Source organism: Taudactylus pleione, unplaced genomic scaffold (assembly GCF_031769625.1).
Source record: "Taudactylus pleione unplaced genomic scaffold, aTauple2 ptg000040l, whole genome shotgun sequence".
Classification (NCBI taxonomy): domain Eukaryota; kingdom Metazoa; phylum Chordata; class Amphibia; order Anura; family Myobatrachidae; genus Taudactylus; species Taudactylus pleione.
Window position 1 is genome coordinate 19,733,531 of NW_028284442.1, and position 20,271 is coordinate 19,753,801.

The 20,271-nt window shown below is 48.2% G+C and overlaps 1 protein-coding gene across 1 annotated transcript in view; it reads right to left on the reverse strand.

Annotated features, from left to right (window-relative positions):
• NR2C1 (nuclear receptor subfamily 2 group C member 1) overlaps positions 1-19,483 on the reverse strand; it is a 54,852-nt gene extending 35,369 nt beyond the window's left edge. Inside the window, exons 1-3 of the mRNA XM_088454573.1 lie at positions 19,285-19,483; positions 11,353-11,479; positions 7,341-7,451 (exon numbers count right to left, since the gene is read on the reverse strand). Coding sequence (XP_088310699.1) covers positions 7,341-7,451; positions 11,353-11,406 — 165 coding nt within the window. The 5' untranslated portion in view covers positions 11,407-11,479; positions 19,285-19,483. The remainder of the gene's footprint in view (positions 1-7,340; positions 7,452-11,352; positions 11,480-19,284) is intronic.
• Between the last annotated feature and the right edge of the window lie 788 nt (positions 19,484-20,271).

Genomic DNA, 20,271 nt, shown 5'->3' on the forward strand with positions numbered 1-20,271 from the left:
CTATGAATTTTGTCAACGGGACTGGCCGGTTTCCACACGGGACTTCACAGTTGGCTCGGTTTGATTTTCCGTCAAGCTTCTGCGATGGCAGTCCTGTCTGTTCCGCCTTTACAGTCGGATCTTTTCACCGGATTGGTGGGTACTACTTGGGTCGCTTGCCAGTGGTGCCTCGGCTGAGCAGCCTAAGGTACTCTGCACCATACTTTTTTCCGGTTTTGTTCGTTTGACTGGGGAGGTGAGGGGATCTGGGAGTGTCTGTATGTGTAGGTCAGTTTTCCTTCTCCTCTTCCTCGCTCCTGCCTTTGGCTTGCTAAGTAAACTGGCCTGCCTGAGGCTGGGGGCGGAGTATAGGGGGAAGGAGCCGGGGCTGCTGGGAGAAGAAGTTTAACTAGTTGGTGCCCGGACTCCTCCTGCTCCACCTTATACCCCATGGTCTCTGCCTGTGTCGCCTACGGAGTTCGAAGAAAAAGACTAAACCATGTAAGACATAAGTCCTCTTATTTCTCCTTTTCCTCTTTGTTGTATAGCACAGGTATTTTTCTTTAGTTGTATGTATTGTTATAAAGCAAATTGAAAAAGTTTCAATTAAAATAAATGTACTTGATTTAAAAATACTGGTTAGAATTTTATAATGACCGGGGCCTTTGTTTGCTTTTGAATTAGATTAGAACTATATGGGATTTTCTCTAGTTATTTCTGTGTTTCTTTTGTATTATTTTGGATGATTCAGGATTGTACCCCTGACCCTTTTTTTTTTCTTTTTCTCCCCTAGTAACCTTTTTTTCTTTATATTGTACTGTTGTTGTAATTGATATTTAGATTGTCTATTGTTTTTTTTTTATATATATATATACTGTATATCTGTGATTTCTGGTTGTTGTATTTCTGACTGTAATTTCAAAAGGTTTAATAAAACCTTTCAAGTTAAAAAAAAATATATACTAGTTAGGCCAGTTATACAATAACTGGAGGAAGAAAGTTCAGCAATTAGTATTTATTTAATATTGGATTTAGAAACACATTTACAACCAATCAAATATAGTTTTCTTCTGACTACAGTTAAAAAATATGAGATATGGTAAGAACTTACCCTTGTTATCTCTATTTCTACGAAGTCCATAGGGTTCCACAGGATACCTTGGGGTATAGGTGTGACGTCAGTCGCAGGGCACCAAAGAGTTAAGCTTTCAGCCTCCCAGGATGCACTAGGTCCCCCTCCTATACCCCGCCCCCGGGCCAAGGCACCTCAGTTAGTTACCAAGCCATAGGCCGGAGGAGGAGAAGGAAGAGAGAGAACAAATATCTGGACACATACAAGAATCACATTCTCACCAGAGGGAGACGGAAAACCGGTGACCAGAGCAAAGCCCATCTGCAGCACAGGTGCGACAGGGCGGGAGTCCTGTGGAACCCTATGGACTTCGTAGAAATAGAGATAACAAGGGTAAGTTCTTACCATATCTCATATTTTCTACTTCAGGGTCCATAGGGTATCCACAGGATACCTTGGGGATGTCCCAAAGCAGTATCCTTTAAGGGTGGGGACGCTCCTGTGCAGAAAGGAGAATCCGCCGCCCGAAGGAAGCATCCTGAGAGGCGAAGGTGTCAAACCTGTAATACCTCACGAAGGTATGGACAGAAGACCACGTAGCAGCCTTGCAGATCTGAACTGCCGAGGCACCACGTCGAGCTGCCCACGAAGGACCCACAGACCTAGTGGAATGAGCCTTCAGAGAAGGAGGGACCGGTAGGCCTTCATGAAGATAAGCTTCAGAAATAGCCATACGGATCCAGGCTGCCAAAGTTTGCTTTGAAGCAGGCCAACCCTTTTTACGGAAGCCATAGAGGACAAACAAAGCGTCCGACTTCCTAAACGAAGAAGTGCGGTCAACATAAGTCCTTAAGGCCCGCACAACATCCAAAGAGGCCTCACCCACGGAAACACCCGGTGAGTTAAAGGCCGGAACAACTATTTCCTCGTTAACATGAAACTGGGAAACAACTTTGGGAAGAAACTCGGGCCGAGTGCGGAGCACTGCCCTGTTCCCATAAAAAACCAAGAAAGGGGGTCTACAAGAAAGAGCCCCTAACTCAGAAACACGTCTGGCCGAAGCAATGGCCAGAAGGAAAACAGTCTTAGCTGTTAGCCATTTAAGATCCACTGAGCCCAGTGGTTCAAACGGCGGTCCTTGGAGAGCCCTCAGGACCACAGCCAAATCCCAACGCGCCACAGGTGGAACAAAGGGCGGCTGAATGCGGAGAACACCCTGCATAAAGGTGCGCACATCCGGGATTGTAGCAATCCTACGGTGAAACCAGACAGATAGGGCCGAAACCTGTACCTTCAAAGAAGCAAGGCGAAGGCCATGATCTAGTCCCGCTTGCAGGAAGGCGAGAATCCGAGACAGACGAAACTCCCGCGGTGCATAACCTCTCGGTCGACACCACTGGAAGAACGTATGCCACACGCGATGGTATATCCTCGCGGAAGACGGTTTCCGAGCTCGTAACATGGTACGCACCACAGAGCTGGAAAAACCCCCGGGACCTCAGCATGGCCGTCTCAACAGCCACGCCGTCAAAGACAGCCGAGTCAGGTCCGGGTGAAGGCAAGGACCCTGAGACAGAAGGTCCGGTCGTAGCGGCAACCGCAGAGGACTGTCCACGGACAGACCCTGAAGGTCTGAGAACCAGTGCCGTCTGGGCCACGCGGGAGCTATCAACAGGAGCGTCCCTCCTTCCTGTTTGAATTTCCGGATTACCCGTGGAAGAAGGGAGACCGGAGGGAACAGGTATGCGAACCGGAACGTCCACCGGACGGACAGAGCATCAACCAGAGACGCCCCTTCGTCTCTTGTGCGAGACCCGTACACCGGCAACTTGTTGTTGTGCCGGGACGCCATGAGGTCGATTTCTGGAAGACCCCACCTGTCCACCAGTAGTTGAAAAACGTCCGGGTGCAGGGACCATTCCCCCGGATGAACGTCCTGGCGACTTAGAAAGTCCGCCTCCCAATTTAGCACTCCCGGGATGAAGACCGCTGATATGGCCGGAAGATTGCGCTCCGCCCAAACCAGGATCCGAGAGACCTCTACGAGATCCGCCCGACTGTGAGTTCCTCCTTGCCTGTTTATGTAGGCCACGGTGGTAGCGTTGTCCGACTGGACCTGCACCGGGCGACCCTGGAGAAACCGCTGTGCCTGCTGGAGAGAATTGAAGACCGCACGGAGTTCCAAGATATTTATTGGAAGCTCCGCTTCTGTCGGCGTCCACCTGCCCAGGAACAAGTGTGGACCCGAAACTGCTCCCCAGCCCCGAAGACTGGCGTCCGTTGTCAACAGGACCCAATTTGGAACCCAGAACGGACGTCCCTTGTTGAGGTGGGTAGTCTGTAACCACCACGCAAGGGACAGGCGAACCTCCTGGGTGAGCACAATCGTCTGGGACTTCAGAGACTGAGGCAGCCCGTTCCACTTGGACAGGATCAGGTGCTGCAGAGGTCTGGAGTGAAACTGGGCGTATTCCACCATGTCGAACACCGACACCATGGAGCCCAGTAACCTCATCGCCGAGTGTAAGGACACCCGGCGGCTGTGCAGGCAACTGCGCACCCTTGACTGTAAAGCAGAGATCTTGTCCTCCGTCACGAAGATCCTTTGCTGTCCCGAGTCCAATAAGGCTCCAAGATGCAGAATCCTCCGAGACGGGATTAGAGTGGACTTCTGCCAGTTGATTAGCCAGCCGTGCCGTTGCAGCAGTGCAATGGTCAGGTCCAAGTGGCGTAACAGGAGCTCTGGAGATCCTGCCACCAATAACAGGTCGTCCAAATACGGCAACATGCGGACTCCCTGCAGCCGCAGAGAAGCCGCCATGACCGCCATCACCTTGGTGAAAACACGTGGTGCTGTTGCCAGGCCAAAAGGTAACGCCCGAAACTGGAAGTGGTCGCTGCGGATTGCAAACCTGAGGAACTGTTGATGGCGCAAAAGAATAGGGACATGCAGGTAAGCGTCCTGTATGTCCAATGACACCAAGTAGTCCCCAGGTTCCAGCGCCAGAATGATGGACCGTAGGGTCTCCATCCGAAACTTCGGGACCCGCAAAGACTTGTTGAGTGCTTTGAGGTTGAGAATCGGACGATATGACCCATTGGGTTTCTGTACCAAAAATAGATTTGAATAGAAACCCTGGCCCCTCTGGGAGAATGGAACAGCCACTATAACTCCAGCCTGGAGCATAGTGTGCAATACCTTCCGCAGCTCCGTAGCCTTGTTCCGGTCTGATGGGAGACCCGTGGTGAAGAAGCGAGCCGGGGGTCTGTGCCGGAAGGAGAGGGCGTATCCGTGGGAAACCACCTCCAGAACCCAAGTGTCTGTCGTAGTGGTCGACCAACACTGGGCGAACTGTAGCAGGCGGCCTCCCACCCTGGGATCCCCCAAAGGGAGGCCCGGACCGTCAGGCCGCAGGCTTGTCATCTGGCTTGGGGGCCGGACGTCTGGTACTCCATGCCTGCTTCCGGGGCTTGACCGATTTCTTAGGGCCAGCCTGTCGAGGAAACGACTGTGGTTTGGGCCTGCCCTGGGCCCTAGATGACCGAAAGGACGATGGTCCCGAACCAGAAGGAGCAGCGGCCGACGGGAGACAAGCAGATTTGGCTGCCGCCAGCGTGGCCACAATCTTATCCAGATCCGGACCGAAGAGAACTTCTCCGGTAAACGGCAACGCTTCCAGACCTTTCTTGGAATCTGCGTCCGCCTTCCAGGATCGCAGCCACAAGGTGCGACGAGCAGCTACCGCTGCTGAAGAAATTCTAGACACCAGAGTACTAATGTCTAGAGCCGCCTCGTTGATGTAGGTGGCCGAATCACGGAGATTGCCAATCAACTCCGCCTGTTCGGCCGGACAGTCGGATTCAAAAGAAGCCTCTAATGAATCCGCCCAGCGCTCCATCGCTCTGGCAACCCAGCAAATGGCCATAGCCGGCCGTGCTGCCCCCCCTGCAAGGGAATAAGTGGACTTCAGGCAGATTTCTACCTTGCGGTCCGTAGCATCCTTAAGGGAGGACATGGATGGCATCGGCAATGTGGCACTACGGACAAGACGGGTCACATGAGAATCCACCTGTGGAGGGGATTCCCACTTAGCAAAATAATTATCCGCGAACGGATAAGCCACCGCCAGGCGTCTCTGCGGCTGGTATCTTTTGCCAGGTTGTTTCCACGCCTCCTCTAAATGGTCCACCAACTGACCCGAAAGAGGAAAGACTGTGGCATCGCCCTTCACATCTTTGAAAAAGGCATACTTAGATTTAGCCGCTGGGGGAACTTCGTCCTCAATCACCAAGGCTGTGCGGACCGCCCGAATAAGTCCAGGAATATATACTTTGGACTTAGCATCAGCGTCCTTAGTATGGAGAGGTTCCTGATCGTAAGGATCCAGAATCTCCCCATCATCAGACGTCCCTTCGTCATCCTCATAAGGAGCGGACAGAGACGCCACCGGCCTTTTATGAGGCCGCATCACAGACTCCCCTTGCAACACATCCGACAAGTGCTGTACAGAACTCGTCAGGGAGTTAACCCACGCTGGCTCCTGAGAACCCGGGAGCGGGGAAATAGGGAGACTGTGGGGTACCACCAATTGTCGTGGGAACCCCTGCATGGGTGACGACACCACAGACTGCTGGGACAAACCCATCGGAGTAAACGCGGGCTGCGGAGCTAACTGGCCCACTAAAGCTGTTAACGCCTGAGCGAAACAAGCCCAGGGCGGCTCCTGTACCGGTGCTGTAACCGTAATAGGCCGCGCCATGGACAAACACTGCCGGCAAAGGCCCTCCGCGCTACCCTCCCCCTCCGCTAACGGTACTTTGCACGTGGTACACTGTAGCCGGAGGGGAAAATCACTTTCAGACATGATGGCACCACGTATGTGACCTCTCTCACCAATTAAGTATTAAATAGGCGAGAGACCACCCTGCAGCACCGCACCGCAAGGGCTTTAGCAGAAGAACAGGGACAGTAATAAAGCTGACAGTTTAGAGAAGAAAAGTTACAGGCAGCGCTAGCACAGTCACATACAATGCAGAGAAATAACAATTCCTGCACTAACAGCGCTGATCACTCAACTACACAGACACAGGGCCTGGTAGGACACAGCGCTGCATACACAGACCTGAGCCACAGCGGAGGAGAGGTATGCGGGGGGACCCAGACCACGATGCTTCCGTCCAGCGCTTCCAGCAGCGTTCACCATGCGTTCTGGAGAAGATGGCCGCCGAGGAGCAGAGAGGAGGCTGGCCTGGGGGAGGAGCGCTGCCACAGGACCAGTCGGCAGCATGCAGAGAGGGCTGTGTGCAGCGGGGGAGGCGCCGGCTGTGAGACAGGGAAGGCGCGCTCCCCTGGCATGCATTTAACCCCTGGGACGCCGCAGCGCTACCGCTCTGCTGCGGTCCGCTGTCCCAGGGGGTAGTGGAAGCGCAGGTTGGTCGCCTGGCTCCACGCTGCAGCCAGTCCCCAGGGAGCCCCCTGCCTGGGGACTTAGGACCATGTGATCAGCGGGGACCCACCGCGGGACCCCGCTGCTTACCTCTGTCCCCCTTGAATCCGGCCATGGTCCGGAGCATCTGGGGTCACCGCTAGCTGTGACCCCAGACGCCCACCAGCATCCCTGGATCAGTACCGGCGTTCTGGTACCGGCGGGGTGTAGGGAAGACAGCATGGACGTCAGGACTGACTGTCCATGCTGTTCATCCAGATGTGCAGCCACAGCTGCATGAAGAAAAAGCTTCAGGGGCTCTTCTAGCCCCCACTCCAACAGGTGCACCCGACTCCGGCCGGGCACCAAACTAAACTGAGGTGCCTTGGCCCGGGGGCGGGGTATAGGAGGGGGACCTAGTGCATCCTGGGAGGCTGAAAGCTTAACTCTTTGGTGCCCTGCGACTGACGTCACACCTATACCCCAAGGTATCCTGTGGATACCCTATGGACCCTGAAGTAGAAAATGAAAAATGAAAACATTTATAATATTGGTTGCTAAGATTTAGTGTAAGCTTTGTACCAAAATACAATGTTAGTAAATTATCCTGGTAGCTATTATCATGTTTTGTTTAGTAGTTGCTAAGGTGCTATCATGGACGCCAGAATAAAAAGATCCCAATAATAACTGTACTGATAGAAATGCTGGAGAAGAGTCAAAGACATTGTTATTCCCCATCAAGAGAAATAATTTCTTGAAGAACAGTGTCACATTCCCCCATACCAGCCCATAGCAGAAGCTGTACCAAACAACTATTGTATGTAACTATTCTGGCAGCTATTAAGAAAAGTTCCTTAACGCACCTGTATACGTTGAGGTATAGAAACACCAGATTCTGATGGTATAAGCTGTATTCTTTGGGAGCTTCCATCCATCAATGCTGTATGAGTTACTTCAGTTTGTGAGCGAGAAAGCTAAAAATACATCAAAGCCAAACACTTTATTTAAGTATACATTAAGACACGATTCAAGCTACCAGAAAGTGCACAATACATTCAGTTTTCTTTACAAAAACATAATTGTGGTTTTGCTGGTCATTTTACTATTTTCGCCTTCAATACTAAAATTATGAAATTTACAGGCTTTAGGGAGGAGATTCCATTGTTTTATTGTGCGCATAAGTAATTGGCGCCCAAAAGGCGGTATTCAATTGTCTAAGCTAATGGGTGCGAGTGTCGCAGCCGACCATTGCTCATCACAAATGTCGAGCCCAAATGCACTGGATTTAGATGAATACAGCGGCTAAACACGTGCAAAGTAATAGGTGCTCTGCCCAAAACTTATTTCTGATCGCCACCTCAGGAGTGTGCAAGCAGAAATAAAGGGTGCATGCGACACTCAACGTCCATTAGCATAAACAATTGAATAGTTCCCGTCACTTTAGACAGAAGTTGCGGGCAGCGCGATACAACTGAATTCCCCCTTAAAACTGTAATGGAATTTTTTTTATTTTTAATAGCCACCTATTTACTTTATACCCCCTGCACAAGGCTACACAAAAATTGCCATTAAAAATCTGCATTTAAGCACAAGTTTAACAAATTATTCACTACATATTTGCATCTTACTTGCATTTAACTAGGGTTGTGATGCAACTAATTTCTTTAATCTTATTTCATTACAATGTTTCTTACTCATGCCAAAATAATTAGAAGCACCACTGACGTTATCACTGTTGATGGTGGAGAATGTTACATTTGAATGCAACAATAAGGTCAAAAAAAAAAAAAGGTACACCATCCCCAATTAACAGAGATGAGGGTTGCAGATAAATGAATCAATACAACCCAAGATTAAATTAGTACAAATTTCTGAAATGTATTCACAAATCAGGTCTAATTCAGATGAAATCTGAAGGAAGCGGTACTCATTACATGACCAAAGCCCTATAAAAGTATCAAGGAGCAAGCTCCCTAGTTATTGTTCCTGCTTCTGTGAGAAAAGGTATATTTTATAGATTGCAAGCTTGCGCGCAGGGCCCTCTTACCTCTTTGTCTGTTATTAACCATTCTTGTTTTATTACGGTTTTGTACCCAATTGTAAAGTACAGCGGAATCTGCTGGCGCTATATAAGTAAATGTTAATACATATAATAAATAAATATCTCTGAACAACTTTTGAGTGTTCTACTGTTATGTCATTTGATCTACATCACTGTAACATACCTCCCAACCATCCTGATTTCCATGGAACAGTCTCAATATGAGGAGAGGGGAATTGTGAGGTACTCCCCTGCCAGCTGCATTTTTTTTACACACCAGATGTGTGTCCATTGTGACAGACACGACAGCAGTGTGCCACATTCATGTCCTCTTCCCTATTTTGAAGTCCCAAATGTTGGGAGGTATACAGAAATTATTTTTTTTAATTGCCACCTATTTTATTCCCTGGTGTGGAAGGGATTTAGGACCTCAGAGTCGGTCGTTGCGGCCGCTCGGTCGTACGCCACCGATGTTCGTTAAACTGTGCATGCGTAAAACTCGCAATGCGCGTGCGCAAACTAGCTATTACGCTCAGAAATTGCTCTCTCCTTGAACACAGCCAGGTCGTTAGTTTGAGTGACAGGATGAGGCGTTTGTGGGTGGTAACAGGGGAAGGTGCTTGTGAACGGGGGAGTGGAGAGCCGAACGCAGGCGTGCCTGACTATGCAAACGGCGTTTTATGGGAGTGCATAATTTAACTAAGTAGTGTCATGGCACATGTGACATGGGTGGTTTTTACGCTGACTAGATCGTAGTGCTTAAGACAGGGTATGGTCAACCTTAAGCTCTACGAGCAGCTCCGATGGTTCCCGATGGTCTCGATTAATCCTTATATGCCCGGAGACGACGTGTAATGGGAACGAGTAGGGGGCGTATTTTTAGTCTTACGGCCGCATCCTCCCCTCGCTCGTCCAGCTAACGATCCCATCTTAACGACGCAACTTGCGAGCGCTTCATTTGCATATCCGGCCCCTTTTACCTTACGACCGTGCGGCCGCAACGACCGACTCTGAATGAGGTCCTTAGAACCTTCCACGGACTGTAGGTTGCTCTAGTCCACATCCCCAAAGCTCCAGTAAAGGGCTGCTCCAGAATTCACTGGGATTACTCCAAAATGAACCCAGCCTGCAGCAGAACTAAGGGCTCGATTCAATTCAGCAAGATGCTGAAAATCCTGGGAAGGAGCTCCCGGAGCTATTCAATCCAGCGCACTGTTGGGTCCAACACCCCACTGAGGGTGCGAGGAGAACATCGTGCTGAATTGAATCGAGCCTTAAGTGAACTGTTGGAGGGTCTTCACCTTGTAGTGTCCTGAGGTTAAATCAACTCAGGGAATGCAAGTAGAGTTGGGAGTTTCACCCAGCGAATTGCTAGCAGGGAGACTGCTGCAGCAGGATCTGTCTAGTACCTACCATCCAGAGTCGAACTTGCACCCAGATGAAGCAGCAAGCCCCTGGAACAGATCTCCTGGAACTATTCTAGGTGGGAGATCTAGAGAGAAGATCCTTCTCACCTCGACTACCATACGCCTGGGAGCACACAAGGGTGTCGTTTTCTACACACACAGCCTCGTGCACAGAGGGGAGAACATGCCCCCTGTCCATTGACAACAATGTTAAATGTGTAAAACTTGTTCAGCTGAATGCAGTTGATCAGTGCATGCATTCAGCTGTAATAGTTTAAAACGATAGGGGCTGGCTTACCCCATGCTGCAGTGTGTGCTAAAAATGAATAAAAGGAGCTCCATTTTGTGTGTATCCTTTTTACCAGCTAGAGGATTGTATTACATACATATAACGCTTGAAGAACATCTAGTGTTCATTCTAGCACACTGCACCTGTCACAATCTTCTTTCCTGCCTGGGGTGTCGCTCTCTACTCTGGTGCTTCTAGCACACTCAGCTGGTGCAACAAAATGCTGAGCTACAGACCAGAGTGTGCTAGAAGCACCAGAGCAGAGAGCGACACCCCAGGCAGGAAAGAGGAACTGCATGGCACAGAAGTGTCCGCTGACTTTTAATCAAAGCCGATTATACAGGGACAACATTGTCATAAGATATCCTCCGGGGACTGCACTATCCAGATAAGGATTTATTTAATCTAGGAAAATTGGATTTTTATCAGTAGATTGACTGCTTACAATTCATTATCTGTGATTTTTTACATTGCCCTATTATGCTTAATAACTTAGGTGAGAGCAGCAGCTCCATTGTATGAGAGATATATTTTATTAATTTTATTTATTTTTCATTGTGGTTTTGACATTTGCCTGTATATAGAATTCTTATTAAATAGATTTTAACTAGAAGCCAAGAGTAGATATACTTTTTTTGAACATAGGTATATTGATTAAATACAAATTTTTTGTATATAAATTTCTACTGAACGCAGTCTCTTCGATTGTGTGTATAGTAATTGTTTTTTAGACCGGTCAGCATCTGGTCATACCTGACTTGCAGCTAGTGGGTAATACTTTATAAAAACTTTGCTTATCAGCACCGGGATTTGGGATTTCATCCCAATTATAAGGATATGCTAGAAATATCTGTTTTAAATTGGTTATTTTTATGGCAGGTAAGTAGCCTTTTTTATTAAATTTATGTTATCTCATTGTACTCCACCCCAATTTGCATTTTGGTTGGAGTTTTTCCTTAACAGCAACTAAAGAAGCTGCATGCAGGAGACTGGCCTACTCTCCCAGAGTCCAGAAAAGCCACCCGGACATTGTGGGAGAGTAGGTAAGTATGATCTATGGTAGTAACCATTTCTAATTTTCTGTAAGATCCAAAGGTCTGAAACAATGAAGAGAATTACAAAAGTAATATATGTTATACCTCTCCCATCTGCTGTTCAATAATTTGATGGGCTATTTCTTCTATAGAAGCCATGACCTGTCTTCACAGTACAGTCCTCGGGAGGAAGTAATGTCTTTAGGAAATCCAGTTTCGTAGTAAGTGCAGCCTATCGCAACAAATACACAAGCAGATAAAGTGTAATTCTGGGGCATGCAGAAATTTGAAACTTTAGAAGTAACCCTGAATAAGATATTGTATGATTACATTTCTACACAGATAGTAAACAATATTCTGCCCCAATGACTCATGGGGAATATGTTAAGAATTCAGTTTCCCTTTGAGTCTTATTTTGCTATGCAGACAAATGATGTGTAGTCTTAAAAATATAAGGAGGTCCAAAGTACATAATAAAACATGTACATTTACAGTATTATTATCTATTATTTTGAAGGCACCACAGCTCCATAGTGCCATATATAGGCAACATACAGTATAAGATGAGTATACAGTGAACAATATAAACAGATAGACAAACAAATTAAGATACATAATTACCTCCCGCAGAATGCATAATTACGTAACAAAACATGAGGAGAGAGGGCCCTGCTCGCAAGAACTTACATTTTACAACGGCCATGGAGAGTATGGCAGTGGGATGCAGAATGTGGAGAGTTAGGAGAAGGTGTGGTAGGCTTCAGTAAGAAGAATTTTCATGTTTAAAAGGTAGGGAGGCTAGACAAAAGTTTGATAGGGGAAGGGCATTCCAGATGATGGGAGAAGCTGTAGACGGGAGTGAGAGATTTGATCAGTGAGGAGACAGACATTGGCTGAGCAAAGCAGGTGAGAGCGAGTATGAATGGAGAGGAGGTTGAAAGTATGTGTGTGTGGAGACTGGTTGAGAGCTTTGTAAGTGAGTCAGAGGAGTTTAAATTTAATTTGATTAAGTCAGTGGAGAGTCTGACAGAGTGGAGCAGCAGGTGAGAAAAATGAAGTGGGCTGCAAAGTTGAGGATTGGTAAAAGAGGCATGCCAGAGATTATTGGTTACAGTAAACAAGGTGGAAGATAATAAAGGATAGTTTTGACGGCTTTCAGGGTGAGAAAGGGCCAGGAAATGTCGAGGAGGTGAAAGTGGCAGGATTGGGTGAGGAACTTAAGGTGGGGATGAATGAGAGTGAAATCAAGGAAGACATCCAGTCAGCTGACTTTGGATATGGAGAAGAGTGAGGTATTGTCATTGGAGAGGGAGGTACTGTCATCGTGTGAAGACAGAGAAAGTGCAATTGGACAGATGAGGTGAACCAAGAAAAAGCGGTGTCACAGAAGTCCATGCAGTAAAGGACTTGGAGAAGAAGGGAATGTTTAACAGTGTTGAAGACAGCAGTGAAGTTGAGTAGAAGCTTTTGGATTTTGCAGTGTGGAGGTTATTGGTGACCTTGGTGAGGGCAGTTTCTGTAGAATGAAATGATCAGAAACTGGACTTGAGTGGATCAAGGGAGAAATGGGAAGAGAGGAAAAAGCTGAGGCGGACATCACAACCTGCTTGAGGAACTTGGAGGCAATGGGAAGGAGAGAGATGGAACCATAATTACAGCAATAGGTTCAGGAGATTTTTTTGGAGAATGGGAGACTAGGGTATGTTTGAATAATGAGGGAAAAGTACCAGAAGAAAGGGATAGGATCACAAGGTAGGCGAGGTGGTAGTAGATGTCTGGAGGGAAGGAGTTGAATATGTGAGAGGGAATGGGTTTAGAGAGCAGGTGGAGGGAGGAGAGGAGTACATGGACTTTATCCTTGTGACAAGGAGGAAGGAGGACAAGGCTGGTAGGCTAGCTGTGGAAAGTGCGGGCAGGAGAGGCGAAAAGGGGAGAAAGCGGTTGCTAATTCATGTTGCAGACCCACCCGTCCCCACCTATCAGCGGCAGCATCCTCTCTCCCCAACATAGCACAGACTGCTGGGCTGCGGAGGGACCAGGGAGGCTGCTGACGCTGAGCAAGTGAAGTCTATCTCTGCCTGCTGTACGGGGGGTTAGCAATCGCACTTATTGCTGCCCTCCGGTGCAACGTGCCGTGCCTCTTTGGTTTTGTAGGGGGCGTGGACATGCCTCCATTATTTGGTCACGCCCCCTCCAGTACCCGGGCCTGTCCTCGGTCTTTAAGTCAGTAGCTAAGAGGGAGGCGGGAAGGGGAACAGGTGAAAAGAGGAATGAAGACAGCCGGAGGCTGTCAGGATTAGAGGACTAAGGGGGCGATTCAGACCCAGACGCTAAGCCGTGATTGCTCGCATCCAAAAGGGGCCGGGTATGCAAATCCGTGATCGCACTGTCTGGTGTACAGACGCCCTCTATGTCTTAGAGAGCGACGGCAGAGTGAGCACACGCAGGTCTAAAGACGCCCACTTTTCTTTCACACGTCATCTCCAGGAAGTGATAAATCAGAACCATCGAGAACCATCAGAGCTGCACGCGCTTGACGTAGACCCTACCCCACCGCAAGCACTGTGATCACTGCAGGTTGAAATACTACCAAGTGACGAGTACAATGACACTTCCATGGTAATTATGCACACCCATAAAACTCAGTTTTGACGCCAAGACACGCCTGCGTTTACAGCACCACTCCTCCGTTCACAAGCACCTTTCCCTGTTAACACCCACAAACGGCACTGTCACTCAAAGTAGCGCTCAGTCTTTGTGCTACGAGCGCACTATTCCTGATCACAGTGACTGGTTCACACACGCCCACTACGATGCATACACATGTGCAGACGGGTGACAATCACCCTTAGCAAGCGATCGCGGCTTAGCGTCCAGGTCTGAATCAGGCCCTAAGAGAAGATGTGGGACTTAAAGTAGGACTGTTTAGATAAGGAAAGTGCAGAGCTTTAGGATGAGATGATGAATTTCAAATCGGAAAAGTCTACAAGAGAGGATGACTTCCTAAGAGGTGCTCAAAAGAGAAATTATTTTTCGAGATAGTAGAACACCAAAGTAGGGGGAGAATCAACACATGCTAATGTTGACAGCTGGAGCAGCAGAGTCAATGGCAGACGTAAGAGAATGGTAATAGAATATGACAGCTTGGTCAGGTCAGGAGAGGGAGGGGATGTGGGAGAGAAGAGAGACCAATATGTAGGAGAAGCTGGAGGCATCAAGGGATTCCAAGTTACATCTAGTGAGATCAGACTTCAGAGAGGGGAAAGCTTTTATGCTTTTTTTTGCGCATACATGGATTTAAAGTCCATAGATTCCATTACTAAAATATAAGCATAAAACAAATTATCTACTTTTTTGTTTCTTTCGTATACGTTATATATAACTGATATTTAGTTACATCACACTTCTTTTAGTCTTATATGTGGAACCAGCAAAAGCAAACCCTATTTAAGTGAGTTATCAACCTCCAGATTGTTTCTGACATTAGCCCTCATTCTTTTATTAGAGTACAGTCAGGAAAACCTTTAATACAAGACAGGACTTCACAGGGCTTTCATAAAACCTTAATAGACGGGTGCAACCATCAACAAACTAATCAGCGAGAGGAGGGATATTGGTTAAATGTAGATGGGAAGAAAAACAAAATCAGACAAGAACATTACATGTCTGCAATGGGCACTATTACCAACTACACAGACCGCAGTGGCTGTTAGGATATAGCGCTTTAGAACTTGGCCCTTGGGAGAAGTATACAGGGAGACTGAACCCAGCGATTCCCAGACACTGTTTGCCTAAAATGGCTGCCATGCGTCTCTGAGGGGGCGGAGGGTAAGGGAGGAGCAGCCCAGGGAACACCAGGACTCCAGTGGAATGGCACCCAGAGCTGGGGGAGGGGCTACAGGGAGAGCGCCTTATCCCCTGGCTGACGTTAACCACCGGGTCCCCTGGCCTTAATAATATGCCTCTGCGCCAGTAGGTTAATGCCCAGGGGGTCTAGTGGAGTAGTGGGCGAGCCAGTATCCACATCAGCGCCTTCGGTCTGTCTCCTGAGACCGGAGGCAAGACTGCACTAATACGCGGGTCCCCAAGAACGGGGATCCACCTTACCTGTCCGCTGGATACCGGGCTGCAGTCTGGGGGTCCGGGGAGCCTGCTAGCTAGTCCCCCTCAGATCCCCACCGGAATACCTAGCGCAGGCTTGGTGTCACAGGGCCATGGAGGGGTGTTGGGGTGGCTGCACAGACGTCCAGAGGACAGTCTGGTGCTGCTCACCATTCTGGTAAAAATAAAAATTAAATTAAATTAAAAAAAAATAAAAGCTTGGGCTGCATAAGTCAGCCCCGTTATAATGGTGGTCTAGCTCCTTGCCCGACAAAAACGAAACTGGAGTGCCCTCGGGCTGTGGGCGGGGTATAAGGGGGAAGGACCGAAGCATTCCTGGGATTGAAACGCTTTGCTGTTGGTGTCTGGTCCTCCAGGTCCCACCTACACCCCAATGTCTCCCTGTGGAGCCCTATGGACCCTGAAGAGGAAACCTTTAATACAAGGCAGGACCTCACAGGGTTTTCATAAAACCTTAATGAACAGGTGCAACCGCCAACAAACTAATCAGCGAGAGGAGGGATCTTGGTTAAATGTAGATGTAAATTACCACATTGTTTTAATTTGACATGCATTGAGAATATATTTCTAGTTCTCTGGTACTCCTACCAGTTGTTGATATGCAGCCAGGGGCATCAGCTCTTTAATAGAAAAGTCAGGGCTATTTCACACATGCCGGTTTTCACTGGCCAGAAAAAAACCTGCAGTTTTTTTGCCGTGTAGTAATTTTAATAATGTAAGCAGATGGGTCCTTTCAGACGGCACGGTCACCGTGTTACAGCCGGGAATATCCACTGACAAGGACGAGTGAAGTCCTATCAAAAAAATCTTACACACGGCAAAACCAGCACATACGGCACAAAACCGTTGTGTGAATGGGACATATCCACAGGCAAAAAATGTCCGGCTTTGGACAGTTTTTTGCCGGCTGGTGAAAACCGGCGTGTGAAACAGCCCTTAGGAGGGAGGTACATATAGAAACCGTTGTAATTCCTACACCGTTCACCTGATTTGGATGTAATTATCCTCAAATTAAATCTGAAAGTCTGCAGTTAAAGCACATCTTGTTTGTTTCATTTCAAAGCCATTGTGGTGGTGAATAGAGGCCAAAATATGAAAATTCTGTCAATGTCCCAATATTTATGCACCTGACTGTATATGATACACTGCTACCATTGCTTATAAGCTGCAATTCTCCCTGTAAATGTCTATTTTGACCAAACTTGGACTGCCTACAAAGAAAGCACCGTACGCAAATGCAAACACAATAACATACAGTAGCCTAAATATATGGTGCAAACTATTTGTAAGAGTTGAGAGCAGCATGGAGGGCCCACAAAATCTAGCGGGTCTGGCACAGTGACACAGTAGTAAGCATGAAGCATCACAGAGCTGGGAGCTAGGATTCCTCCACTATGTGTGGAGTTGCAAGTTATCTCAGTGTTTACAAGGATTTTCTTGTGCGGTCCACACAAAAAATATATACTGGTAGGTTAAAAGGTTCTAGACGAAACTGAACATTGGGCTCAATCTTATTGTTCGCGATGTACTCGCGGGTGTGAGTCATAGCGACAACGGCCATGCTCTATGGCAGCCCCGGATTCGCCTAAAAGTGCTTGCAGCCCCATAGGGCACTGAGCAAAGTTAAGCAAATTCAGGCTTGGAGCGGCCGTGAAGGGTGTGAGGAGCTGTGCCGTTGCCGGCAGTTTAACGCTGTTGCAACGGCATCTTGCACCCTTCACATGGAATAGGATTTACCCCTTAGCATGTTTGTGTGATTTAGCGATGTCAATTATTAAACATTACCTGTAAAACACTGTTATATGCTGGAGTTAGATAAACGTTAATAAATAATAAAATGTAGACGACTGGTCACAATTGATCCATAAACCATCTGTTGCCTGTCCCACGGTTCATTGCATAGGGTGAGACGCTCTAACCGTCTAACCTGCACTGTTTTGCGTGCATTACTTGTATTGTTTTCAGAGTTTTCTTTGGTGGCAATTTCAGAGTATTTGAAAATGATTCTAAAATACTGGTCTATTTTACTATTGTCATGATAACACTGAAAGACCTATGACATGCTCAGATCGTGCAGTGTATATGGCACAAGCAATGTATTGTTACATAGCTTCATCGCTGGGAGACCTTGTATAATGTGTACCCAGCTTTAGTTTTCAGCATTGAGAGATCATATAGCCAGCATTGGCATAGGTTTTGTAGCATAAATACAGGCAGAAGTCTCTATATGCGATAAATCCTCCTATTTTCTCTTTCACGCTACAGAGGTGCACAAGTAAATTACCAATGTTGTAATGATGTTTTTCTCTGGGATGATCGCAGCCGCATATTGTGGTCACAAATTTCCAAAACTTGAATTCTCCAATTTGATGGAGAAGATGCTGATCTGCAACAGATGCTTTTTCATGTGACATGTTACTGAAGTAGCTGCTTTCGGGATGCGGTCAATATTGTGATCGCTGGGATTCCGGCAGTCAGAATACCGGTGCCGGCATCCCAACCGCCGGGATCCCGAAGGTGAGTACTGGGGCTGTTTTTGGTGCGGGGAGGGGGAGGTTAGGTTCAGGCACCGGAGAGGGAGGGTCAGGGTAGGGACAGGGAGAGGGTTAGGATACCGACCAACAAATTGACGGTATTCTAACCCGGGATGCAGTTTATAGACCGGCGGACTAAATGCCGCCGGTCTATATCCCGACAGGAGAAACCCGAAATACCGATGCCTATCTTAATCCCAACGCCAGAATGCCGAAGAACGACAGCCCGAACGAGGTAAGTCCGGGGCATCCTTAGCGTTAATTAGCCGGGGAGGGGGGTGGGGGGGTGGAGTGTTAGTAGGGAGTGTAGCGGGGTTAGGTTTTTTTTTGGGGGGGGGGGGTTAGGCACCCCCATGGAGGGTTATGTTTCGGGCGCGGGAAGGGGGGTTAGGTTTAGGCACCACCCCAGGAGTTTTAGGGTTAGGCACCCCTAAGGGAGGGGTACTTACCAGCCAGCGTCGGGATTTGAACCGGCAGCTGTTTAACCACCGGTACCGATTCCTTCTAACCCTGTCGGGATTCCGAATGTCGGCATCCCGTATGTGTTCCTGCTGCTTTCAAGGCATATGAATACTTAGCCAACTGGACAGCTCTCTGACAATTTACCAGACAGCGTATTTGCCTATTTAGATGTTAGCCTTGCTAAATTGTAGCTGCAAAGGACTGCAACTGTGGGAATTGTAGGCCTCTACTTAGAAGTGTTTTAATGTCTACATTTTATATGTGCTAAGTGTTTTGTATAATGCATATAAACGTCTGATACTAGAAACAATTGTTTCAGGGACCTTCTGTTTGACTACATACATGTATTAAATATTTTAATAGAATTTCCAAGCATTTGAGGACACCATGGCGATTACAATTGCCATCATGTGTACACTGAACTAGGTTATACTGCCCAGCCCACTCTCCTTCTATAGGTGACTCTCAGAGCTGCACTACACACATATATATATCTATATATATATATAGATATATATAATATCACACTGATAAATAGGGACTACAGCAGCAGCCGCGTCGCTGACACTGATCTGCACAGAGTACACGCGCCGGTACTAGTGACACAGAGAGGCGCGCTCCCGCGCGTACTCGAGGTGGGGGGGAGCGCGGACGGGGCGCGAGCATACTAGGCGCGAAGGGGGGAAGGGAGCCGCGCGTCCGGGAAGCTGTTCCTGTCGGGTGGAGGTCAGAGGTCATTGTCAGAGGGTTAAAGCGTCACACGGTCACGACGTTCCGGACGTGCCGATACACAGCGGGCCACGTGGGGGGAGCATGAGAGCAAGAGAATTCGCGGTTCCCCAAGCGGCACCGGCGCACACCGTGGCTCAGCCTCCTCCATCCGCACCGCATCCTTCTCCAACGACCGGGTGACTCTTACCTGCGTCCGGGAAACTAGCTGGATGTCACACGGTTGTCAAGTAAAGTATATTCCGTTATGTGCCGTACACGGTTCCGGCGGGTCAGAGTTCGTGACCCTCCCTCAGCTCCACCGAGTGCGCGGCTCCTCCCCGTGACCGAGACGTTAGAGAGGCCGTGATTACGTCACCGGGCGCGTTGTACGGGATGACGCAGCCAGAAGCTGCGGAGAGGACGGGCGGGAGCGCTGCAGTGTTCTCACTGGCTCTGACGTACGGATGTTGTCCGTTTCCCGTGGAAATGAGGGACGGGATTCCCCTAATGTCCGGCGGGGTGACCTACAGTAGCTTCACCCGGAGCGGTCTCGGTATGGCTGCTGTCTCCATAGGACATGCTGATGCCGGTGCTATAATGGGGAATTGTTGCTGGTGTCAATGTTACTGTGAACAGTGAGCTGCGGTCAGAGTTCCTAGTTTCTCTGGGGAAGAAGCCGCATAGCAGTGACACACATGGTGCAGGAAGATTTGTGCAGATAGTTCAGTGCACAATAAGATCTGCGTGGAAAATGAGCACCATTGAAAGCAGAAATTCAGATGTATAATTGTCTCATGCTTTGAATGTCTGTAGTGTTAAGCTTTTATTTGATCTAGGCTGGGATAGGCAACAAATTGTTGCCAAATGCCTGCGATTACCTGTAGCCATTGCCGTCAAAAAAGAGCTTATTTCTCCTTTATTGTTAGGACCTTGAAGTGACGTAAGGTGAGGGAGAGAAGTGGGGTTCGATGCCTATAAAGGCCACCCAACGAAGGAATTTGTCCTCTCGCGGGCTCGCTTCGCTTGCCACAGGCTTATATTCCCCCTCTATGTCCACGTGGATAGTAGGGAATGACGTTAGATCAGGGAACAGGTAATTTACCCAACATGGGGTGAAAATGAAGTTCCTGGGGTTAATGGATGGACAGCCGGGCATGCATGTGAATCATTCTATAATATAGAAGTGGTTCATATG